This window comes from Propithecus coquereli, unplaced genomic scaffold, assembly GCF_000956105.1.
Source record: "Propithecus coquereli isolate 6110/MARCELLA unplaced genomic scaffold, Pcoq_1.0 Scaffold156, whole genome shotgun sequence".
Classification (NCBI taxonomy): Eukaryota; Metazoa; Chordata; class Mammalia; order Primates; family Indriidae; genus Propithecus; species Propithecus coquereli.
Genome location: NW_012140080.1, coordinates 6511770 through 6522118, shown reverse-complemented (window position 1 = coordinate 6522118; position 10349 = coordinate 6511770). Strand labels below are relative to the sequence as shown.

At 36.1% G+C, this 10349-nt stretch overlaps 1 protein-coding gene across 2 annotated transcripts in view; it reads right to left on the bottom strand.

Annotated features, from left to right (window-relative positions):
• The window catches only part of ZNRF2 (zinc and ring finger 2, E3 ubiquitin protein ligase), a 109809-nt gene that overhangs the window by 54598 nt on the left and 44862 nt on the right, over positions 1-10349 (bottom strand). For both annotated transcript variants that reach the window (XM_012640755.1, XM_012640756.1), the window contains exon 2: positions 2067-2162. In XM_012640755.1, coding sequence (XP_012496209.1) covers positions 2067-2162 — 96 coding nt within the window. The remainder of the gene's footprint in view (positions 1-2066; positions 2163-10349) is intronic.

Genomic DNA, 10349 nt, shown 5'->3' with positions numbered 1-10349 from the left:
TTGCAATACATAATAAGACTGCATTCTAGATATATTACACAAAAAATAAATGTACGGAATACCAACATTGAGTATAAATATATTATTATACGGTCAAAGGAAATATATTTGTGCTTTTTAAATTTAGGGCCAGAGGCTTAACATTTAAGGATACTTATTTTAAAGACACTTGTATTAAACATAAATAATTACAGAGTATAATGATAAGATAATGAAGCAAGTACGAGAAACAAGCCCGAACACTTTTAGCCTTAAATTTTGAACCTGAATAAGACCACTTTTTATTTCTTAAGTAACTGAACTTCAACTAGATTATGCAAAATAGTCAATTCAATTTCATAATGCAGAAAGGTTAGGATATAATCAACAGGTACATTTACCATTCAAAGTAATTGCTAAAAGCCACTTTCACACATTCATTGGCAAATGAATGGGAAAAAAGTGCTCTATTGTCATTACTGTAATAGTGTGGCTGAAACATTACCTTCTTAGAGAGAAAGAGAGGGAGAGATTAGTTTCTAGATGAATTTACAAAAAGCTATTCAAAGTAATATGCTCATTTCAATGTGGCATTCTACCCCTCTTAACAATTGTTATCAGAGGAGAAATTTCAGATTAACAAAGTGCTACTACATTTACTATGTTTTTCATGCAATACCTTTATTCAATCAATAAATCTTAGCTCAGTGACTATTAGTAGGCTATAAGCTGTATCTCTGTTCACTGCTATACCCCTAGTCCCTAACGCAGTGCCTAACACACAACAGGTGCTCAAAAGATATTTGTTGCAATAAGCCAATTTTTCAATGGCTATACTGTTTACTGGCAACTGGTACTCTTTCTATTCACTTTACTTCAAACAAAATATACAGCTAAAAAAATCTGAAATTTCTCTCAAACTTTGGAAGTTTGCTTTCCTATTTATAAAATTTTGAAAAAAACTTTCATTTTTCCTTTATTTTATTCTATTTATTAGGACAGAACTATTTGATTTTTTTCCCCCAAGTCTATTCCAATGTGTGCCAAGACTATATTGAAAATCTCTCCTATGTTATTGAACAGATTATACAAAGATTTTGATCAGGAAAGAATGACACAGCCTAAAGCACCAGAACAAACTAAAATACCAGTTAGCTTCAGGGCTCTCAGATTGAAATTTTTTATTTGTCTATGGAAGGAAAGACAGAGAGAGACAGATATGCGTAGCATAGGTGGAGTTTTGGTCTCCCTTCATGCCTTTCTTTTCTCTCATTAGCCATCTATTTACTATACGTATTAAATAAATTTTTATCTTCTCTATTCCTAAATATGTACCTTTCATTTACTATATACTCTTAAACAAAAAGTTGCAGTTTCAACCATGCATGCTTACTTTTGAAAATGGCCATTATGAACATTACTTTTTACTTAAGCCTGACCTGAAAGATTTTATTTCAATGTAGCAGTTCTCAAAGTGTGGTCCAAAGAATCTTGTAGAGTAGGGAAAGTGGGGGAGTCTTTGAGATCTTTTTAGTTTAACAAGGTAGAAATGATTTTCATAATAACACTAGGACATTGCCTTTTTCACTGCTATTCTCTCCAGAGTAACAATAGAGTTTTCCAGAGGACATATGACATGCCATATCACAACAAATTGAATGCAAATGTGATAATTCTTTGTCATCAAGCCAGATATTAAAGAGTTTACAAAAATATAGGCAATGTTATTCTTGTCACTAAATATTTTGTCTTAGAAAATTTATTTCCTTTGATTTAAAAATTATGTCAACATAATTATATTTATTGTTTAAATGAATTAATAAATTAAAAATAAATTAAATCTCAGTTTTAATTTCTAATGATAAATATTGACAGATATAATCCACATAAACAAAAATTCTTTGAGGTCCTCAGTAATTTTTTAAAACTGAAAAGGGGTTCACAAACCAAAAACTTTGAGAACCACTGCTTTAGTAAAGAAAGAAAACAAGGTCCTTCCCTGCCTTTTAGATTTTACTAAAAACATGAAATTCATAAAATGTAAGGTAAATCTAATTTTAAATATTATTTTAAAGCATTGGACTTACCATTATAGGTTATTCTTGGCTTTGTTAAACACATCACGAGATGCAAATCCATTTCATCTGAGGGTACAAATTTTGAGCATACAGGGCACTTAAATCCTAAAAAGTAAAAGAAACCCAAGTTACTTAACTGTTCTGAATATCCCGCTGTGGTTTTTAAAAAGCATGAACAATCAAAAGCATTTCAAACTTCAGTACTACACTTACAGTAATGCACTGCACTATTTATGTGCAACTCAAGTTGGGAAAAGAGCTTCTGACTATAATATCTGACTTACATCAGTTTATGACAATCATCTCATCTTCAAATAAAACAAGTTCAAATGAGAAGGGTGTGGCCCACTACAAAACTCCTGCATCTCTTGCTAATGTGGTCCAGTTATTCTCTTGTTTCTCTCTAATTTTTTATATTAACCTATACTTATGATTTCACGTTACAGTTTTATAACCTGACCATGCTTGTGGAAATTACCTTTCCCAGCTTGGTACAGTACACTTTGAGTCACAAGGTTTTATAGCTAGACGGTACCTTAGAAACTATTCTACTCCATCAATCTTTTAAAAATTTATCTGAGGAGGAATGTGAAGCCTTTCAGAACAGTAAAAACAGGACTAGAGTCTAAGAGTCTTGACTTCTAGTTTAATGGTCTTTCTGTCACGCCATGCCACTAAAGTCATAATGCAAACAGAAAATAGCACTGAACCAGGACAGGTTTTTGCAGTCAATTTTGACACTTAAAAATCTGCTACTTTCCTACAATTTTCAATCTGCACTACTAAGTATTTGTCTAAAGTACTCCATTAAAAATAAACTGGCACACTGAAGAAGAGAATATTTTATGTATTCAGCTCTACTCTGCCCTCCCCCACTTAACAAGGTGAACTGTGCCATCCCTGGTTCCTTGTTGCTTAGGCAGTCATTATACAGTCATTATATACATGAATACTATGTTTCCCTGCTGCCCCATTGCTCCCTCCCCGCCCCCCACCGCATCCCTAAGCTGTCTGGACACCTGATTCCAGACAGCCAATTTATTGTTTGGCCAGGGACAAATCAGAAGTGGAAGAAAAAGATGGGTTGGGCCTATCCTTTTTCTTCTTGGAAATATGATTAAGAAACAGTGAGAGACTACATTGGCAAGCAGGAAAGAGCTGGAACAGAATGGTCCAATGTAGGTGAGAGAGAGATTGGAGTGTCTAAGACGTGGCTCAGGTGTAAACTGAACTTATGAGTGAACAGAAACTACTGGCAAGCACAGGAAAGTGGGCCACATGGAGGTCCTGGAGCAGAAGTGTAGACAGAAGCAGCAGCACTGTGAGAGACAATGAGACAGATGGTGGGTGAAAGAAACATTCTGGCAGATCTCTAGTTAGAGAGAGAGAGAGAGAGAGAGAGAGAGAGAGAGAGAGAGAGAGAGAGTGTGTGTGTGTGTGTGTGTGTGTTCGCTCTCTCTATAGGAACTGTCCTCCCTTCACCATGACATGAAACTCACTGCAACCAAATGAGTCAGACTAGAATCATACCTTGCGCACAGGATTGGGGAAAAGGTGTTGGCGTGGCTACTCATACAGGTATTCAATTTCCTAAATGAAAGATGATTTTGAACACTGTTTTTCAAACTGTATTACTAATACATGTATTTTAAAAGAAAGGGATGGAGGTATGTTTACTTCAACTTCTTGAAAACCACTGAAATAAAAAGAAAAAAAAAAGCAAAGAGGATTCATCTAAAATAAAACTATAAAAACATGTAATAATGGCCGGGCGCAGTGGCTCACGCCTGTAATCCTAGCACTCTGGGAGGCCGAGGTGGGTGGATCGCTCAAGGTCAGGAGTTCGAGACCAGCCTGAGCAAGAGCGAGACCCCGTCTCTACTAAAAAATAGAAAGAAATGATCTGGACAACTAAAAATATATATATAGAAAAAAAATTAGCCGGGCATGGTGGTGCATGCCTGTAGTCCCAGCTACTCGGGAGGCTGAGGCAGAAGGATCGCTTGAGCCCAGGAGTTTGAGGTTGCTGTGAGCTAGGCTGACGCCATGGCACTCATTGTAGCCCGGGCAACAAAGCGGGACTCTGTCTCAAAAAAAAAAAAAAAAATTTAAAAACTTGCTTCCTTGACGTTAAACAAGGCATAAAAGAGTAAGAGGCAACCAATTTTGCAGCTACTGATCAGAATCATTTGAGCACTGGCAAACAAATCCTAAATCAACAAACAAAAGTGCAACACTGTGAACCTAGAAAGCCTCATTGAGAGTCATCTAACCACTCACAAAATAGAGCCTAAGAAGACAAACATCATGTACAAAGAACCACCTGGATTTCTAGTTAAATATAGTGAATTAAACACTCATGTCTCTCTCTCCTCCCAAAACCTACCAAAATGAAAATAAAGTAAATAAAAATGGTTTAAAGAAGAACATGAGAGGAATCAGCAGCAAATGAGATATAAAAATACAGATGAAGGAATTAATAGGACTGAGAAAACAGACATCCTAAGTGCCTGCAGAAGTAAGCCAATTCTCATTACATAATTCCCAAAGGACTCAGGAATCTGTAGCTCCACTTCCTAAGACAACGGTGATGCATGAGGCTAAAATCTAGATTGACTGAAAGACTGAATAAAAAACAGATCCGGCCAGGCACGATGGTTGATGCCTATATCGCAGCACTTTGAGAGGCTGGAGTGGGAAGATCACTTGAAGCTATGAATTCAAGACCAACCTGGGCAACATAACGAGATTCTGTTTCCACCAAAAAAAAAAAAAAATTAGCTGAGTGTGGTCGCAGGTACCTGTAGTGCCTGAGGCAGGTGCCTGAAGCTGAGGTAGAAAGATCACCTGAGCCAGGACTGAGGTTACAGTGAGCTATAATTGTGTTACTGCACTCCAGCCTGGGTAACAGAGCAAGACTATGTCTGTAAAGGGAAAAAAAAAAAAACAAAAAACAACAGATCCCCAGGTCCCCAACCTATGACATACAGCCAAGCACCTACCATGCACCTACCATACTCCTACGAGAGCAGAATGGAAGTTTACTGTGGAAAAAAGAAAAGAACCAAAGAATGTTCAGAATTGAGGACACCAGGCACAGAAATGGGCACGGAGGAAAATAGAGGAATAAATAAAGACCTATATATTGAAAAAGGCCCCTCGTCTATACCCATTAAGAAATTGGTAGATTCTTCTCTTAAATCAAAAGATTCCACAGAATGAAACATCAAAATCCTTGCCTATTAATATGCCCTAGCCTTGCCCATAAAGCTTCCAATCAGCTTTTTAGGGCCTCTCTTAAGCATCATGCAATAAAAGAAAAAAATCTGTTATGGTAAAACACTCCAATTCAAAAGACAAATGATAAATTTAAAATATTTCCAATATATGTCAAAAACAAAAGGACAATATCCTTACTATATAGATGTTCCTCAATTTATGACATTAAGTTGAAAATATCCTAAATTGAAAATGCATTTATTATACCTAACCTACCAAACATCATAGCTTAACCTAGCCTACCTTAAACTCAGAACACTTTCAATACAGTATTCAATAAATTACATGAGATATTCAACACTTTGTTATAAAATAGACTTTATGTTAGATGATTTGGACCAGCACCGTGAGATTATCATACTGTACATTTTTAGATCAGGAAAAGATCAAAGTTCAAAATTCGAAGCATAGTTTCTACTTTCATATTGTTTTTGTACTATCATAAAGTTGGAAAACCACAAGTCAAACCATTGTAAGTCGTGGACTATCTGTATAAAGAACTCTCAAAACTGAGGTAAATGAAACAAAATACTGTTAGAAAAACGGACAAAAGTTCTAAACAGACATTTCACAAGGAAAAAAAAAAGATATGCATATGCCCCTTAAATAGATAAAAAACTGCAGTGTTTAAATAAAAAAAGCACTTACTTCTCAAGTTCTTTATATCTCCTTACTCTCATTTTAGTAGGTATAGGAGGGAGGAGAGAAGAAATACATGTTTAATGCACTGTATGTAACTAGAAATCCAGGTGGTTCTTGTACAGACTGTGTTCTCTCCTTAGGCTCTGCTTTGTCTCTACACTGAGATACCATTTCTCATCCTAGATCGGCAAAAACTCAAAGCTTCACAACAGGCCGGGCGTGGTGGCTCTCACCTATGATCCTAGCACTCTAGGAAGCTGAGACAGGAGGATTGCTTGAGCTCAGGAGTTCGAGACCAGCCTAAGCAAGAGCGAGATCCCAGCAAGAGCGAGATCATCTCTACTAAAAATAGAAAAAATTAGCCAAGCAACTAAAAATAGAAACAAAAAATTAGCTGGGTGTGGTGGTGTGCACCTGTAGTCCCAGCTACTTGGGAGGCTGAGGCAGAAGGATCACTTAAGCCAAAAAGTTTGAGGTTGCTGTGAGCTAGGCTGATGACATGGCACTCTAGCCTGGGCAACAGAGTGAGACTCTGTCTCAAAAAAAAAAAGCTTGACAACAAATTCTGTTGATGAGGCTGTGGACAAACAGATACTTTCACATACTGATGGTAGGATTGCAAAATTGTACAATTGCTATGGAACAGTAATTTGTCAATATCTAACCAGACTACATATGTACTCATCTCTTCTGAGCCTATTCTGGGAATGTGCACTGAAAGTATGTCCCCAACAATACAAAATACACATGTGCATTAATTTACCATGGCACTATTTGAAATAGCACAATATTCAAAACAATTTAAATGATCACACAGAGATTTGGCAAATAAACCATGGTGCATCTACATGATGGATGTACTATGCAGCTGTAAAAAAGATATGAGGAAGATCTCTAAGAGTTAACATTGAGTGATTTCCAGGCTATATTAAGTGGAAAAAAAGCAAAGTTCAAAGGAATGCATATGCTATGCTAGCTACTGTGCAAAGAAGAGTAAATAAGAATGCATGTATATGTGTATATCTGTACAAAGAAAAACAGGAAGGATAAACTTCAAACTAGGGTTTACGCACGTTATCTACAGGTGGTGAGAATGTGGTGAAAGACACAGAGCAGATGATACTCATGCCTATACCTTTTAATAAACTATTTGACTTTTGAACAATGTTAATGATTTACATATTCAAAAATAAAAACAAACCAAGGATTAGTGGAAAATCTCTACCTAAATTTAAATAGAAACAATTGAACCTAATTACGTATCAAATAGGTAATCACAAAGAAAAATACACACATACTTCTTAGCTCTGTCCACTGCAAGGACCTAGAAGCAATGACACCCCAGGAGCCACAGGCAGACCCAGCCCCCAGATCTTAGGTTTCTAAGTGTTATTTCCCTCCCCCCACCCCCTCCAAAAAAAAAAAAAAAACAAGAGCTCCTTGGAGAAATGGCTGGTTCTAGGTCTGGGGCAGGGAAAGTACAAAATGAGCCTAGGATATCTTCTTGTGCCAGACCAGGGGTGGGGAACCTGCGGCCTTAAGGCCACATGTGGCCTTCTAAGTCCTTAAGTGTGGCCTTTTGACCGAATCCAAATTTTATAAAACAAATCCTTTTATTTTTATTAATACATTTTTATCTTTGGTATTTTTATTTTAAAAATGAACATATTTAAAATACCAAAAAATAAAATGTTTCAACAAAATAATCCTCCCAGACAGACTGGCACAATGAGAACATTAGTAAGCCACAGGGGCTAAATTGACAGCTGATATGTTCACGATTTAGTTCTAACTTCCCCTGCCTGACTGGCGCCACTACCACACAAGGCTGGTTGGCAAGAGTTTATGGGGGTCAAGTATGCCAATCTGTTATCAGCTTTCGACAACGGTGCATCGTGTTTCTGTCTGAAGTGACATTTGTGAATAGTTACACAGCTCGACAGTATTTTTTAATTATGTCTGCTTAACAATCCATCATGTTTGGAAGACCAAGAGAATGCTGAAGGAAAAAAAGTTTTTTAATGAGGATTGGGATTTGCAATATTATCTTGTTTTTGCTAAAGATAAGACCATTTGCTTGCTTTGTGATACTGCAATATCAACATTAAAGAGATTCAAAGCTCATCAGCATTATAACACTCATAAGGACCACAAATATTTTAAATTAGAGCGAGAGGCATGAACGATTGTATTGCAGAAATTAAAAGATGGAAAGCAAAAGCAATGACAATTCTTTCAGGCAGCAATAAGACGTGGAAATAATGCCACTGAAGCAACTTATAAAGTAGCTTATATACTGGGGGTGGGGGGTGGGGGAAGGGAAGCCATTCAGTGATATAGATATTGTGAAAGAACGCATTGTTGAAGTTGTAGGATGCTTAGACCCTGATAACATTTCAAAGCACAAACAACTGCCTCTTTCAAGGAGAACCATAACTGACTGGCAGCATGGATTAGCCTTCAACATAACTTCATGTTCCATGAACCTCATGTAACACTTCCAAAGGAAAATAAATATTATTCAGTCTCTCTGGATGAATCAACTGATACTACTGATTTGGTACAGGTTTTATACTTCATTTGGGTCATGACAGAAGATTATCTTTGCTACAAAGAGTTACTCACTTTGGGCACTCTTGTGAACAGAACAGGGGCAATAGATATCTTCAACAATTTTCAACATAAATGTCATGAAGTTGGGCTGAATTTGGTAAATTTAGTGAATGTATGTACAGACGGTACACCTTCCATGACAGGAAAACATGAAGGGTTTATTGCACAGATAAAAAGGTATATTAACAGCAAAATCTCTGTGCTAAAGCTACTATTTTAAGTAACACTTCGCAATAAGTTAACAAGTATTGCTAACTATATTCGTGCAAATGCAAGAAGGCATCTTTAGTTTCGTAACAGGCTGAAGTTGAACGATGGGGTGTGTTCAGTGTGGATTTGCTGTATCATTCTAAAGTGCGTTGGCTATCACAAGGACAGGTGTTAGCCAAAATTTTATCTCAGTAAGAACAGATAGTTAAATTTTATAAAGCATAGAATCAACAATGTGAATTATTGGAGGAAGACAATTTCTACAGGAATTCAGCATTTCTGTGTGATATCACGTCAAATCAAAACTACTTAATATTTCTTTGCAACGTGAAACTAAGTCTTCATATAGTATTATTGTTGCAAAAAATCCATGCATTTTGAAAAAAGCTATCTTTTTTCAAAACACTTCTTCAAAAGAAAATTTTAGATGAACATTTTCCCCAGTTAGCAAAAGTCATTGATGAACAGGACAAATATGTTCGAATCATTTGAAGAATGCACAGCTGTTATAGAAGTACAATGAAAGTTTCACTAACTTTGAGAATCATGACATCACTCAAATTAGTATTTCAGCTTAACCTAGTTGTATCACCAAGGCACCTAAAGAACTACAGATGGAATTGATCAAGCTTTTACTAGATGAAATTTTAAAGTCATTGTTTGATGCTAAGAAAGATCCAATCGAAATATGGAAAAATGCGGCATACCCACACCTATGGCAACATACCCCCACAAACGCTTTCTTTTCAATACAACTTATTGCTGTGACTCTACATTCTCCTACCTAACCCAAATCAAGACACCCGTAAGGTCTTGATATCCATCTAGAGGATCAACTGAAACTGTGGATCTCCAAGCTGCAACCAAACATTCAAATGCTTTCCAACAAAAAGCAGACACAACAAACTCATTAAAAGGTTAGTTAACTTTAAAATTAACAAATATTTTTCATTTTTTGAAAGTAAGTCCATAGATTTTTACAAAATAATGTACATTTTTAAGGATATCTAATTGAAGTTTATTGAATGCAGCCTTATTTGATTACAGCTAAATTAATGCGGCCTTCCAAAATGAAAAGGTTTTCCACCCCTCTGCCAGACTAAATAAGTGCTCAAAAACTAATATGGCCATATAAAAAGGCACAGAAGCCAGCTTGAAAGGGCTCCTCCTTACCAAATTTGGACTGAGAACCAAAATAAATAATGACATAGTAAATTATATTAAATTTAAAAAGAATGCAAAAGTATGTATGTATAATTATACATTCTGAAAGTATCAGCCCAAGATCACTTAATTAAGAGAAAAAGGTACTTTTACAATGGAAAAAGCTGGTTTAAAGCTGCCCATCTTAAACCAAAGTTCAAACTTAATATCAGGAACAAAAGGGCGAACTGACATCATATACTCCCCGATGTCATGCCCTGAGGACATGTTACCTAATTATGCAGAAATTTGGGGGGAAAAAGCCTCTAATATATATGACAGATATAAAAATAAATAGACCAGGGGAACGATGATAAAAGTCAATGTACATAACAGAAGAAAACT